The following is a 16,667-nucleotide window of genomic DNA, read 5'->3' as shown; positions in this document are numbered from 1 at the left end:
AGTTATGGTAAATTATATTATTTTCCCATAAAACCCCATAAAAAACGAAAAATAGGATTTTAGACAAAAATCCGGTTTTGATTTAACATAGTACTTATGTTATGGTCCTTAAAATTTTGATAGTTTTTCATTTTTTTAGAAATTTTTATTTTTAATGGGGATTTTCCCATAAAACCCCATAAAATAACGGAAAAATAGGATTTTCCCAAAAATGGCCCGAACGATTTTGATAAAAATTTGGTATGTTATAGTCCTTTATATTCTGAACAAAATGGTAGGCCTACAAATCTCATTTCTGTATAAATTACGGTTCAAAAGTAATTGTAAATTATGTTATTTTCCCATAAAAACCCCATAAAATATCGGAATTTTTTTCCCAAAATTGGCTCGAACGATTTTGATAAAAATTTAGTATGTTATAGTCCTTTAAATTCTGAAAAAAAAATTGTACAAATCCCATTTCCTTATATTTACTCTCACCGCTTACACATGATAAAGGTTGTTGTCAAACTTATGGGAGAAAGTATGTGTCAGAATGCTGATACTGTACCGTTTATTTTGGTTTGCGGAGTTTTATCTAGAAAAAAAGTATTGGGTCTTAAAACAATTTCCCTGAATCTGCCCCTGATAATTTGAAACGACTACTTTAACTTCCAGATTTAAATTATTTTGATATTTTGTAAACATATGGAATTTAGAACACTTTAAAATTCAATAAGAACATTCTAAGGACTTGAACAAATCATTGGAGTTCAGTTTGCATTTGTCGGTTAAATTTGATAATACTGTAGTTACACGTACACGGAGATAAAACATTGTAAAGAATCGTTTAGAAAATTTGTCAATGACGATAGTCGTACAAGTGGTTTCGTTGTTGAAGTGAACAGATTTAAAGGTCTATTTTTTATAGTTTTGTACAATGAGATAGACAAGAGCGGAGTGCCGCAGTAATTGTAGTGCCAAATGTACAAGTGAGGTGGCGCCACACGGTTCTATCGATTTATTCGCTCAAGAAACGCAAGTCCTGAGAAAGGGTTTGCCTCAATGTCTGTAAGAATACAGTACCGAAGAACTGTTATAGGCTTTGTTTTGAATCCCTTCGTAAAAAGTTGTTAGGATTATTGCTCGCTCGAAACCTCGAAAGTAATAGTATATTTCATCACTGTTGTATACTCCCACCGCTTACATTGTGAAGATTTGTTGACAAGCTGATGGGAGAAAGTATGTGTCAGATTAATGATACTGTTTATTTACCTTTGTAAACATTTCCAAAATGGTATCCATATTCCAAATTGGTTAGCAATACAAATCCACTGTTGAGGTTAGGGTCTGGTGTTTCTCCGTTCACGCAATAATAATTGAATTTTTATCACTAAAATTCATCACACAATACGTAAAATTACCAATTTAATGCATATATCTTGTTATTACCTGATTGGTTTAATGCGCTGAAGTTTTGTCACCCATTGTTGAACAGCTGTTTGATTGAAGAATATTGGTTGAGCCATAAAACCTTCCTGGAACATTAGGCTCTTTACAACTGCTCTTTAAAGTTAGGTTAATCTTTTTTATGGTTTAAGCAATATTCTTAAACGAACAGCTGTTTCAACAATACGTGTCAAATGTGACACAGTAAATAAAGATGGTAACGAAACTACTGTAGTTGTTATGAAGCAATTTGGTAATATCTTCAACATGTCGTCATTTTGTTTCTACAAATGTTAGGAAGCTGGAATTTTTACAAAATATTATTTGTATAACCTACCTTATAAATTGTGTAAAGTTCCAACGTTTTAAGTGCATAATAATAGGTTAGTAATTAAAGAATTAAACGTCTAACCCCTTCGTGGGACACCAAGTATATTGAGATATTCAAGAGCCCTGTGTAGATAAAGATAGTGAAAAATCAACTATTTAAACATGTTATAAACTTGGATAAGCGTAGTATTTTTTTAAATATTGAATTGCATTTCTTCATGAAGTTGTGCAATTTATTCGTTACCTTGTAGTGATATTTCATTTGCCGCCACCAGTGCGGAAAGTCGACCTTTATTGGTCTATTGATTTACGAAATTTAAAATATTACGATTCAAAGACCAATCTCATATATACGTTTCCTAATATTGTTGTGGTTACTTTAACTTGATAAACAATATTTTTCGTTGTTCTTACGTGCTAACCTAACCTTATTTTTTTCATTCTAAATGTACAAGTCATAGTTATAGGCTATAATACAAAATTACAATTAATTCATAATTATAAGATATACATTTCTCATACACTTATCTGTTCTTGGTGTGATTAGTTTAAATGTGTTTCGTGACTTTGTTGGTTTGTCTTTTGTTTTATCGATTAAATGTGTTAATTTATAGTTGTTGTGACGTTGTAACCTAACCTGACTTTTTTAAGTACTGTATTCCACATTTTAGTTACAGAGTTTATTCCCTTTTTCGGGCACCTTCTTGTTATGGAATATTTAATTTATCCAAGACAGAGCAATAGACTATAGAGCAAGTTAATTTTAATATCAAGAGGTTATTATGGACAATGGGACATTAATTCAGCCTTAAACAGGGTTTTTTGATAATCATACTATTTCAACATGAAGAAAACAAAATATAATGGCAGCGAATCAACGAAAATGCCCAGAATAATCTCATGATGTAAAAGACGCAGCGCTTCTTCCTTAACTTCCAATCTTACACTTACAACCTCTTAAATGTCATTGATACCCAGGGGTGTCGCACGAAAGAAAGGGGGAAGACACTTTAAATATCCCAACTATATAATTCGAATTTCCCAACTATTAGTTGGAAAATCTAAGTAATATAGTTGGGAGATTCGAGTAATATACCTAGTTGGGAAATTCGAGTTATACCAATTAAAATACAATCCATTTCCACTGCTCGTAGTGGCTTATCACGCAGTACGTGTGTGGAGTATGAGGCCTCATGCAGAACCATGCGCCATCTACGGTGTTGTGAACGTGCATATGCTGTATGCTGAGTGCTGCATGCTAACACGTGGTTAATGTAGGCAGCACGTGCTACGTGACCTGCGTGATAACGTCGGCCAATGACCTACGATCACCTTATCATTGATAAGATCATGTGCGTTATCGCCGGTTGAAGTATTTAGTTGGATATTTGCTTGGTGTAGGGGATTGTGTAGAAATGTGTAATAACTGCAATTGGGTAGATAGTGGAAGCACTCAAAGGGTCCCAAAAATGTTCCTTAGTAGCGCCAAGGCCAAGGTAGGGATGTGTTACCGGCAAAAGTAATCTCCTTGTTTACTTGTCATTCTAATCTAACATAATGTAACCTAACCTAACCTAACCTATCCTAACCTAACCTAACCTAACCTACTCAATTATACAACCAAAGAGGGCCACCACTTGTTAGAGGAACGTATCAGGTGGCACCCTGGAGTAATTGGCGCAATTCAGGAATACCAGACTCAGGTTAGTTGGCGCAATTAATCCCCGCCCGATTGTGGATATGTCGTTTGTTTGGTTGAAGGTTTCCGGTTCGATCCTGAGAAAAGTCAGAAGCTCTTTGGTGGATCGAAAGCGAACCGAGCTTTTTAAAAGTCTTGGTTCTTGAACCAGCTGATCGTAGTAACTAAGTTCATTCATTCAACGCTCATCTTAAATTAATTTTCACCTAAAATACGCAAAACCAAGATGGATGATGTTTGGTGTGTATCAGCGTAGTTCAAATTGAATAGGTTAGGTACCGGTATATATAATACAATTTTATGAACCAAACTACATTTCTGGATTTCATTGTGACGTTATTTGAGTTTTCTCGAGCTTTTAAAGTCTTGACTTAACACCTCCATCCGTTCATATGGTGGCTTAACAAATTAAGATACATTGTCTTAGAAACTTCCACTGGTTGGTCTTGCTTTTTATTGATTTTTACTCATGTTCGCAGAAGTGTTCATTATTTTCGTCTAGTTCTCATTAAGGTTGTTACTAATCGCCTGATTGAAAAATTACAGTTAAACTAGGTAAAATTAATGTTTCGATAGATCAAAAACATTGAAAAGGGAAAATATAGTATTATTGATAACTATGTAGAACTCAGCCACACAAACCACTGTACAATGACTATCCATGCCTCGTGTGTCGTATCAGTTGACATCATCCATGATTCATAAAACAATACAGTAGTACTGTAACTGTCGATACACATCTGTCGTCGATTGTATCAATACAACACAACCTGTATACACACTCAGCTATACAAACCACTGTCTTGGTTGAGAATTTGGAGTAAAATATCGCAAATATCTAACATAATATTACTTACAAAGAGTATTATCTCAATTCGTTTTCAGTAGTAATATTTAAAAAGTGTAATTCAAATGAAAATATATTTATAACGCAACAATGGTGAATATTGATTGGAGTCATGGTGCCTAAAATTTAACGAAACAGTACGATGAACAACAATAATATAAAAATAGGTTTCCAAATGTTTTTTGGCGAAGTTGTAGCGATTTCCTTTAATTACGACCAAACAATTTATACGTTTTGCTAACCAAAGAAACAACCCCATATTCAGTTTAACTAGGAATTTCTTTACAACACCGATCATCCGTAAAAAGATGATTAAGTCCACCACTCTCAATGATTATTATTACGCCACATATCAACTGTATTGCCTGGAATTAAGTAGTTTAAGCTTGGCCAATCTGTGCTGTAACGTGTAAATAACAGTGTTATCTGTATGCTAATTGGTCAGTCGTTATTTGTGTAACATGTTGTACAACGGGGATTGAACAACCAGCTTAGACTGAATCACTGTTTTGACAAATTGTTTTTATGCTGTTTGTTAGTTGTAGTTATTATATTTGTTAGAGTTTAAGAATATTTAAATGATTTTAGACGTTACAAAAGTTTGTATGTTATCGTTACAGAATTATCTTAGCTGAGGTTAAAAAATATATTTTCGTCATACTGCAGCAAAAACAGCCGTTCTAAATGCGTGCGTTGCGAGTCTTAAGTAGTGTAGGCAGTAAAAGTCATGTTTAGTCCCTAGGGAGTAAAAATCAGCTGTTGTAAACAGTTTTAAATTTCGATTGTGGCAATCGTATCGATCGAAATTGTTTATCGATTGATTTATTAGGTAAAATGTTAGCCTATTGATGTCGATCGCTCGACGTATAATAAATATCGCTCGATGGTATAATAAATATTTATAAATTCAATTTCATTAAAAGGACACATAATTTGTAGTTTTAAATTGTTCAAACCACTTTGTACAATGACGTATCGTATTCAAATGTCGTTTAAATTTTCAACTGTTTGGTGCTGTATTATTCTTACTCTCAGTATAATGTTAAATCGGGGTTTTATTGTGATCATCTACGCCAGTGGTATACTCCATACCGGGGAGGAGCTAGTCTAGCGGTTAAAAGTGGGCTTCAGTTTCCAAGGTCCCGGGTTCAAATCTTGCCTATCGCCAATGACTTTAAACTATGACCTAGCCTGAATTAAGGAGTAAAAGCGTATTGTCAGATACAAAATAATAGAAAATAAAACTTAAGAGTAACTAAATTTACTGTCATAAATAAGTAACTTTGCACACACACACTTTGCTTAACAAGAGGTCGGGAAGTTTAAACTACTAAACAAAGGGAACCGTGCAAATTAATTGGCACAAGAGGTTAATCCGACACAAAAGGTGGGGAGCTTACTGCGGGGGCTAAAAATACCTCCCCCGCTTGAGTTAACAAGGGGTCTCTCACTGGATGACACTCTAGATAATACAGTAATGCTCGTGCAATATCCTTTTAACCTAAAACCACTTGTGAGGGCTTTATAGAATCTTAGTTAAACCGTAGGGGTCTATTTGAAAATTGGGTTTTCATTGGTTGTTTATTGCAATCATTGTTTAAACGCGTAGGTCAGGCCTAATACACAGTTTTTGTACTATAGAATCATTAACAAAATCTATCCCTTCTACTGGATCATCAAAACTTTATGGAGTTGGCCGTAGCTCGTAGCGATCGTCTCATAGCTCGTGCCGTGACGGACTCCGGTCACCGGAAACGCGTGATGAAGCGATGAAGCGCGTACGCGAGCATTGATTTTGTCTCGCGCGTAGAGAATACAACATTAAATGGCTTCATCAGAGCTTTAAATGTTATCAAGGTTGCCAGAAGAAATAAGAAATAAGCAGGCAAACCAGTGTGTTTTTACGGTTTGAGAAAAGTCCCTCCCACCGAAAATTTGTTAAAATTCTTTTACGAAGTTGACAATAAATTCACGTTTTTTGTCTTTACAATTTTTAATGAACAAAAGGCGTTTTGTGATCTTTTATCGCGTATTTAAATTAAATCTATATAAACATCCTTATAGATAGATAAATGGTGGTTATTTATCTTTCTGTTGTTCAATGACAAATCCCTTAATCCAATCGGAATGCAGAAATTTTAAAATATGATAACTACAAAATTTGAATTATTCTTAAGTAGTTTACGTCTATGAAGTTGTCAAACTTAACTTACATTCTTCTTAAATGGGTGAAAATTAAGAAAAAGATTACTGATTGAAAATCAGTCATTACATCTAATCACTGATGTTTCTGTATTCATACAATATCAGTGTGTTTTATGTACATAGTTTATGGTGTATTGTAAACTTGGACGGTGTAGTAAACCTATATAAATCAAACTCCAGTTCCCCCGCTCCCCTCCCTCATGCCATTGATGTTTGTTCTTCTTTGTTGACTATGGTGACTAAGTAAATTGAACAAGTGTGTGTCTTGTCATAATTTATGAGTAGGTGGTTCTTTTAAGAGATTCTTGGTTTAGTAAATATTCCAGCTTCAAAGTAGGAGTTAATTTTCAAGATTGGAATTCTAAAATTGGCGAATATTAATTTTTGGTCTTGCAGTTTTGGCTAAAAATGAGTTGATATTGAATTAGGGTTTTTCACACTTTCCTCTCATCTTACTTGCCTAAATATTGCATCCCATTTTAATCATCCCGGTTTCTACTATGATAATTTAGTTTTTTTTTTTCAATCAGGCTTTTTGACATACAACCCACATTTTACATGTTCAAGATTTGGATGAACAATTAAAACTCTGTTGCCTTTTAAAGTCTACAAAATTATCTCAGGTGTTGCCCCATTAGCTTTCTTAGTCACTATACTATTTTTATTTATTTTTTTGTCCCACCTTTATCCTTTACGCTAGGTTCTAGCATAGACAAAAAGAATTAAATGTAGACTGTCAGCCAAGCTGCGGTTACCATGGTTACCATAGGTTCTGGCGCACACCCCTGGGAGCGCCGTGTAGTTACGTAGCGTGTACACCGTAACTATATGGCGCTCCCAGCGGTGTGGGCCTGAACCTATGGTAACCGCAGCTGCCGCAGGGCAGCTGACAGTCTATATTTAATTCTCTTTGTCTATGGTTCTAGCCTGGAACTTCCATTACTACATTACATTACATTACTAGTGGGGTCGTAGCATTATCACATGTGGATAAAATCTATTGGTGATTGGTAGGATTTGAACACGGGGCCTTTAGCTCCGAATTCCTGAGCTCTACCAGTTATTTGATTGAAGTGACTTAATCAGCTGATAATATTTTTACAACCTAGTCGTTGAACGTGGATTAGGAGCAAATCCTTAAGGAATATTTCTTATACTTTACTTTACTTTTACTTTCTTATGAAATGGCGACCATACAATGTAGGTATTTTAAGCCTATAGCAAAGTAAAAAAAATAATTGATACATCTTGGCGATTATGTTGTAAATTTAGGCTTGTTAAAAGTAAAACATTATGTTGTTAGAGGGTTCTTTATCTTATAGAGAAGGGTCTTAAATCTTCATCCAGTGCTGGATCTATTAAGGGACTTATCTGAGGAAGGAGCCACTTGAACCACTAGACTCTGAAGTATGAAGTTCAACACTGAACATTCAGCTCTACAGAAATTGTAATTTACAACACTGTACCTTAAAATGATAAATTTGAGTACTGTTAGACAGTTTGACAAAATTGGACTGTGGACATTGCTGGCATGACTTACAAGTCTGGTATTCTACCATAATAACCACCAAATAACAAATAACCTAATCTTAGTTCAACTTATCTTTAATGAAATACTCTTGTATGAAATTATTTGATAATTTTTTTAGCATGAAGTGTTAACAAATTTCATCCTCACTAATTTAAATCTTAATAATTAGAAAGAGTTTCCATTGAGGAATTACCAGAAGACCATTGATTAAAGGGAAGCGACATATTCTAGATCGAGGCACATCAAGCATAGCAATAGCGCACCTAGTATTTTACAATAGAAGACCAAAGTTTTAGGGTTTCATTATACACACACTGCAACAAACCACCAGACTGAACTAATTTAATTTTGTTTAATTGGATTGAAAGTAAAATATTTCCATAACAAGTCATATTTTATTTCCCCAGTCCCCATTTAAATTGAATGATATTTAACAAGTACTTAGGTTTGCTGCTACAGGGAAGGGAAAAAGTATTTTGATGTTATTTGTAAAACTATAAGAAAAAAAATGGCCAATCTCTATGAAAAAATACTCATAGACAACCAAACTACAAGAGTTTAGTTACTCTCCATAGAAATGTATAATTTTAAATTTACAGTTTTATGGGATTTTCTCCATAACCATTAAACGTACAACACTTCAATGTACTAAATTGTTTGTTTTTAAGCTCTACATAATGGTTTTGAACAAAACTGCAACATTTTATGTTTTGAGTACAAAAAATTTAAAAAACAATTTTTTTCATAAAACCAAGTTCCCATGGTCCGATTATGCTTGTTCGCCTACTCGTTTCAACAAACCTAGGTTTACTTTTTTTTACAAATTTCATCAAAATATTCAAGAAAATTATTCCTCGAGTTATCGATGGTGTTTTTCACCTCTGGGGACCTCAAATCAAATTGAAAATATAAATCTGAAGTAAAAGGATCTCTTTATATTCCCAGTCCATTTCCACTACAGCCTCTTCGGGAACTAGTCTAGCCTTTCATTCATCAGGACAGTTTCTATAGACTGCCTTCGTACTAGCATACCTTAAAAGGAGTGAAAGTTGAATTACTATAAGATGCAACTCTGTGAGAATACTCACAACTCGCAATGGAAACTGGTTTCTAGTGTTTACATTTGAAATTAATTGTTCCTGTTTACTGGCAGTTTCTTTAAAGGATATTTGGAATACTTAAAGATTTGTCTGAGAGGTGCTGAAACGGAGTAAAACAATTATGCGATTCATGCTACACATTCATTTTTATTCTGAAGTAACGATTAGTTATAGTGCTCATCTTCAAAGCGGAAGCATAGACTAATCGACAATAGTAGTTTTCTCCACTGTAAATTTTGAACCTCGTTTTTTGTGTCTAGTTCATCAATGTGAAATATAATGTTATTAAGACATACTATTTGTTCTGCCCATGGTGAAGAGAACAAGAAGACATGGTGATTCTTCACTGCCTTTTCCACAAACTGTTAAATAATTAAGCCAGAAAAGGTTTGAACACCATCCCACATTATAAGAAAAATTTCCTGTCACTTCTCTGGATGCAATATAGAAACTTATAGAAGAATCAAAAGGTTAAGTAAAAAAAAGTTACACAAAAACAAATTCAACAGCTGGTGTATCATCAATATTTTAAATGTGATAAAATACTTTGATTGAAGTTCCTGTCCTTAGGAGAGGGTTATCGGAAAAAAACTTATATTTTACAGGGAAGAGATTCACAGCAAGCCCTTTCATTCAAGTATGCAGTTGATAGGTGTGCGGCACAGTTTTCTCAAAAGTTCAAAACCATCCTAGCTTTATACAAGGCCTAGATGTGTAAATTTAAAGGCCGTTATTATAATTTTTATCCCAGAAAAAAAGAGGTGTCACTAGATACTTTGTAATCTGTGTTTTTGTAGGTAATTTAAGTTGTTATTTAGTTTCATTATTTAGTTTCTTTAGAAAGATGGGAAGAATTTAATTTGAACTCTTGGAATGAGAGTAGACTGAAACACTTGAGCTAAAGTTCATTGACACAAATGAAGAAGCTGTGTTCCAGACAGGCTGTTGAAGGGTTATCTTCTCTCTCAAACTCTTCTTTTTCTCTCTTCCCCCCTCTCTCTCTCTTCACTCTAACCACTCCTTGAAATTACTCCTTTCTACATAATGTGGGGTTAAGGATGCATGCAAGGTTTTCCACAATGAATTGCAGTTTTGATTTTTTTTTTTATACTTGTGAGACTAACTTTTTTCTTAAGATTTTTTAAAATAATTTTTAATTAATATTTTTTATTTTGATCGTTTAAATCAGTAGTTTTAAATAGGCCTAACAAAATTCTATACAAGAGTTAAAGTGTAACTCAAAGACCATACCACAGCCAAATGGTAGTTCAAATATTGCAGTTTTATCTGACATTAGTGTTGTCGCTTGGTTGATTTTGATTTTAATTACTGTATTCACACTTAGCTAAACCTAAGGGAGTATGTTTTATCTATGGCTAAACTTTGTTAGCAATTCATTGTTTATTATTTTAGTAGGGTAGAGTAGTTTTCATTACGAAAAATTATGGGGATAAAATCCTTTGAAGAATACCGTAACTCTTAAAATACATAGTTAAGAGGTAGGCCTATATAGGCCTACAACAAATTTAAATATTTGCAAATTCATGACAAATATCATTTAACAAACTTATTGCATTAAATTATGTTAGCTACACTTTTATCACCAGCTTTGAAAATTCTTATAACATGAGTCATTTTAAGGTACAGAAATCTGTTATGTTTTAGGTATATCTAAAAGAAAGAACTATATTAGGCTATAATTCTGAAAACCAGTAAAAACATTGTCTGTTACTACTTGTGATTAACGATTTCAACAATCATTTATTATTAACACAAACTTCCCATCAAAATTAAGATAAAAGACTTTGAAAAGATTTTTAAACATGAGAAGAACTTTGCAGAATGCATTTTCACAAACTAAGAGTAGTATAAGTCCGAGTGGCGGTTCCAAGGGAGGGGATTGAGCCCTCCAATTGGACCCTGGAAATATGAATTTAAACCTACATTTTCTCATAAAAACGTTACAGAGATTTTTTAATGCAGCTCTAGACGTTAAAAATGGCTTTAATAAGTCACCGCAGATTTTAGGAGGATTGGAGGAACACCCCCCCAGTAGCCCCCCCCCCCCCCCCCCGCCCGACAAGGTCCTAGAACCACCAGTGCATAAGTCTCTTGGTTGAAAGTCTTGAATTCAGAACAAGATTCCAAAACATGAGTTACAGTACGTGAGTCTGCGGAATGTTTTTTTCACCCGTCATATGTTAGTATCCAACAACTCACCAGTAGACAATGAACAGCTGTGAGGTCAAGTACTACTGGATTGACACTAATTACAGAGTCAAAGGTCGTAGAAGTCGCAACTTATCTTCAACTTTTGTGAATTATGAATGTTTGTTCCTTGACCACTCGCATTCATTTTGAGGAACTGATTGACGATGATTAACTACCAATACATAAAGTGCCTTCTTTTATTCTATTAAAATATACTTCAAGTAATACTGTAATGACAAGTAAAGTGAAAAAGAACTACACATCTTTCCCGATTATCTGTACACTGCCGTAAAGCGACAATTTGTTTCTTGCACATTTCTCTATCGATAATAGGGATACTTTTTTTGGAAAAAAGCATGCACAGAAAGTTTTCATCAACCAGGCTAATTAATTTTACTGTTAAAAATGTTATTATCTGCTCATATCTAATATAACACATTCCCCTCAATTGACACCATTACATTCAATAACACTCTAAGGTTTACTTTTAAATCTCAGTGATTTATTCTACCTTTACATTTTTCTGTCTGAGTTTCTACTAAAACTAGACCTGCATGGACACAAATCTATTTCATTACACCTTTTAAGCACTAACCATGTGTATGACAGTACCTAGGTTGAGGTTCATAGGAAAGGTTGTTTAACTCAACCAGTTTACAAATTCAGTGTGGATAAGAGACTATTTTGTCCCGAGCTGATGCTGATTATCAGAACAGCAGGTAATCACTGATCGATTAAGAGACTGTCTATTGAATTGCAATATCTGATTGTTGTTCTTGTATGTTGCAGTTACAAAGTAAAAGAGAGCTGTTCTTCAAGAATGAGCTGCCGGCGGCTACTGGGACACCCAACTCCACACCCGCTCCGACAGCCCCGCCACCCGCCGTACCCAACACACCCAACAACCTCAAGGAGGCCCTGGCCAAGCGAGCTGCCTCCACCGACAGAGGCAAGTACACATCGGCGGGTTTAACTTAAGATGGCTTTCCCTACTATTTTGTCATTAAAAAAAAAAAGGCTTAAGCTAGGTTAAAGTTTAGTTTAACCTAGCTTTTCTTTGTAATGCTTTTCTAGCTTTGCTTTAGCTATGACCCCACTATGACATATCTGTCAATAATTTTCTCGTGTTTTGGTTGTTTGTAATAAGTTTCATGTCATTGTCTCCAATTATTGACATTAAAAAGAAACGTATTTGTAGGCTACTGCTAATTGATAAGAATTTCTTGTGTTGAATTAAGCTCAAACTTGCGTAGGCCTACAGTACACATAAAATAACTGCATTAATTACAATCATGGGAAAATAAAATGATGGAAAAGACGCTAAATTAATGTTAGTGGATTAAAAACCAGAGCCTATTCTTTGTAATGGCAAGTCTAGGCTACTCAGCATTAGACACGTTCGATCAATGTTTTTAAATTTTAATTTTAGGCCTACTACAATAGTTATTCATTTACACATGATACTGCTAGCCTACATGTGTTGTCAGTCACTCCAACTGGACATCCTTAACACCAAAATACATAATTTTAGTCACGAACCCTAGTGTTCTGTTTACAGTAACAACGCCCTCTGAGAACTCAGCGGATCCGGAGAGACTTACGAAGGCGGAGAGGGACAAGGCTGTGCCGGAGAGACGGACCAAGGAGCTCGACGGATATGTCGGTTTTGCCAACCTTCCCAACCAAGTCTACCGCAAAGCTGTCAAGAAAGGGTTTGACTTCACGCTCATGGTGGTCGGTGAGTGTCTAACAAGAGTTTTGTGTTATCTAAGGGGTTATTGTAGACAGTTTTCATAATACTTTGTGGCCATTCTTCACGTTGTAGAAATCTATGCTGTTGCCCGGAACATTTTTGCACGTTGTCAGGTTAGGCCAAGAGGGCTGTTTATCACATAGCTAAAAAACTTTCAAGATCCAGGACCTCGAGGGGTTCTAAGAAGCTTTCCTACTACAACCTCGTTTGCCTCCATCACATTTTGTACAAACAAGTTTCCATGAAATTTCACTGGAATCAAATCCTGACCTTGATTTGATAAGAAAGTGCCTAAAACATATAACAAGATTAAGACAGAAACCTAGCCAAAGCTGTACAATCGTAAAATCAAATCCACACAGAGAATTGTGTAGTTAAAACAAGAAACAAAAATTCTGAAAGAAAACCAACAATTAGTGCAAATGGAAGGTAGCTTTTAATACTTTAATACTTTTCAATCAAATGGCGACCATACAAAGTAGGTATTTTAATCCAAGTATGAATGGAGATGAATGTAGGATGAGTGGCGCCGATCTTGTAGTCTTGTTAATAAATAAGGCCGACATATTCCTTAGAAACAGATGTTAATTAATAGCCCATACAGCTAATGGCAACTAAGGGACCTACAGTTTATAGTAGAATCCAAACCACATTATTTATGCCTTGGTGTAGGCCTATACGAATTGGTCTAATTATCAGGATAGTACTGCGGATAGTGGTAGTTCTCACTTGTGCAGACGTTAATCCACACCAGGGAGTATCACATCCACAGTGCATGCCTATAAATATCCACAATTCGCAACCTCCTATTAGGTGGATTACAGGACGACGCCACCCGTCCCAGTTTATATGATAGCTCAAGCAAGATTGGTATTTTATCAATTTTTCTCCATTCTTAGGGCTCCATCTTTATGGCTTGGGAGAAATTGTGTATCTGATTCTAAAAATCAATTATAAGTTATAAGCTTGGCCTTTTTTAATGTACAGGCTTCTAATGTGCTTTAATCACAACATATCAATTTTGGTTCTATTGTTTACTCTATCTATTTCTACTATTTTTTTCCTTATTTTTAAAATTTCATACCAACTGATCTTATCGAGTTTACCCATCAAACCAAGCTGTTATTGGGAGAAAGTTGATGAATATGCTACCGTCACCGACAGTTCTGTAAGTTCCCACATTAGAACTTTTGAGCCATCGTGTTAAACAATACCCACAATTATGGCTCCCAATATAAATTGTGTGGGAGCCAGCTCTCGACGTGATCTTTGTTCAAACTGTTTGAATAGTACGAGTAACGTTTACTGTGAAATTTTGAATTTGTTGCACAATATTTAGCTGATAATTAGTGATGCGTCAATTTCATTTAATAAAATTATTAATATCTCGTTACCCGTTTGTGTATGTAATATTTTAACTTCCTAGCAAGTATATAAGTGTTGTGCATTAAAGCAAACGGAATTCCCTGAAAAACAGATTACATACAAACCAAACACCATTTTTAAGTGGTGTTGAGGAATGGAAAACACAACTCCATAGAAATAAATAAAGTTAAATATTTTTCTCACCACAATTGTCAAATTGTAGATTCAAAATCTGTTTAAAATGTAAAACTCATTATTTGAGCGATGTAAAGTTCTCGTTTCTATTTTTGATTAAGGAGGCACATGGAGCTCTCAGGAAACATAAATTATCTGTGTTGTCTAAATATAATTGTTGCTGTCTCAGAGAGGTAGGAGTTAAGTTGAAAGATGAGATTAAAACCTACTTAGTTATTTATGGGACCACTAAAACACCATACATATAACAGACATAGTCTTTCAAAGACTGACTGTTAATTTGATTAACTTAAACCACCTTAAAATGACTAATTTAGTCTCTTCCTCAAAAGATGAGCTTACTTCATAAGTTTTCCATGAGTTAACAAGTCCATATTGAAAGTTTTTTGTGAGGATCGGAGGCTTATTGGATTAGAAAATTGTTTATTCTGGCACAAGAAATACTGAAAATTACACTAAACACAAAAATTAGAACATTTCATTTCTAGTGACAGAATTTTCAATTTCAACCAAGTCAGAGTGAAATTTCAGGTCTAATGGTGACCAGTAAATTGTACCTCTTTCCCATTCCTTAAAACCAAAGCCCTTCTGCTCTATGCTACAACCTCAACCTCACACAGCTAATTTTTTTAAACTTCAATCTAATTTCTTCAAAACCCATGTATCACAGAGTAACCTTATGGCTTGTATTCATGAGTTCAATGTGTGTTTATAGGTGAGTCGGGTCTTGGCAAGTCTACACTGATCAACTCCATGTTCCTGGCAGACATCTACAGCGAAGCACATCCCGGCCCTTCACTCAGAGTCAAGAAAACTGTTCAGGTAATTGAAGCGTACTGCTTGAAGTGTTAGGGTTTTAGCAAATTAAGCGCAATTTTGTCAAAAGGGAGTCAACCTCAGTTGGTATTCAATTGGCTGTTGATGGATGTGTTTGGAGAAAAGTGTATTAGATGGACAATATTGGTAGAAGGTATACATTTGCATGACACGGCCAGCAGGACGCCTTGCTCAGTACAGCGCTGCCTGTCAGTCCCTATCGAAACAGCGATTAAAGTAGAGGAAGTGTTGCGTTTGCGGCTCAACAGGTTTATGATTACCAAGCTTTCGTTTTTTCCTTGGTATTCTTAGGGATGTCCTCTATCAGTTTAACAATCCATCATTCATACCGCATTCAAACTAGCCTTAACTTGGTCACTGCCACCATTAAAACTGATGAATAATCTCAGCAGCCTGCTCTTTGCTAAACATTGTGAAAATATTTGCGACCGTTCCTTCTATAATTTAGCATATTTACTACCGGTACATAAAATCACTTTTTATTGTTCACATTCCTTAACTGGTGATGAAATTTGAAAGGTGTTGACCCTCGTATCACAGAAACCTAATCATGGAATACAATTCAAACTTGGCAGGAGTTTAGATTTTCTCTCTCATTGTTTTACTTTACAGAGACTTGTTGTCAATTGAATTGGAGACTGCATAAAATTGTAGTGGAAAGTAAAGAACTTGACACTGGTATTAAATTTGAAGTGGCACACCTGGCAACTTCTTTAGCTTGTTGAAGACGTAATTTTACTGAAAACACTTGTAACTTTGCAATAGTCAAGTTGAAATTGATAAATCAGATTTTACAGCATTAAAGTACAGACTATTGGATCTAAAGCAAAGGCATATGAGATATCCTAAACATTAATCCTATTTACCTATTAATCCCATTACCTATTTGTAAATGCTCAAGCAGGTTTAAAATCTCACAATGACCAATGACTGTTTCTAATGAACATTCTAATGAACATATCTCATCATGTCAGTGTTGGACTTGAGCTGTCTGTTTTGGAGATTTAGATGAGTTTGTTGATAGGTGGAGACCAACAAAGTGGTGTTGAAGGAGAACGGAGTCAACCTCAGTTTGACAGTTGTCGACACTCCAGGGTTTGGTGACGCAGTCGACAACTCCAACTGTTGGCAACCTGTAATCAACTACATCGAGTCTAGGTGGGTGA

The 16,667-nt window shown here is 35.0% G+C and overlaps 1 protein-coding gene across 4 annotated transcripts in view; it reads left to right on the top strand.

The window, feature by feature from the left end:
- Positions 1-16,667, top strand: part of LOC128996282 (septin-7-like) — a 66,883-nt gene that overhangs the window by 29,930 nt on the left and 20,286 nt on the right. For all 4 annotated transcript variants that reach the window (XM_054421494.1, XM_054421496.1, XM_054421493.1 and 1 more), the window contains exons 2-5: positions 12,141-12,300; positions 12,910-13,089; positions 15,380-15,486; positions 16,526-16,659. In XM_054421494.1, coding sequence (XP_054277469.1) covers positions 12,141-12,300; positions 12,910-13,089; positions 15,380-15,486; positions 16,526-16,659 — 581 coding nt within the window. The remainder of the gene's footprint in view (positions 1-12,140; positions 12,301-12,909; positions 13,090-15,379; positions 15,487-16,525; positions 16,660-16,667) is intronic.

This window comes from Macrosteles quadrilineatus, unplaced genomic scaffold (genome assembly GCF_028750875.1).
Source record: "Macrosteles quadrilineatus isolate MER2022 unplaced genomic scaffold, UCM_ALF_1.0 Scaffold_6__1_contigs__length_79288215, whole genome shotgun sequence".
NCBI classification, from domain to species: Eukaryota; Metazoa; Arthropoda; class Insecta; order Hemiptera; family Cicadellidae; genus Macrosteles; species Macrosteles quadrilineatus.
The sequence above is the reverse complement of the archived record's forward strand: the minus strand, read 5'-3'. Positions and strand labels throughout refer to the sequence as shown.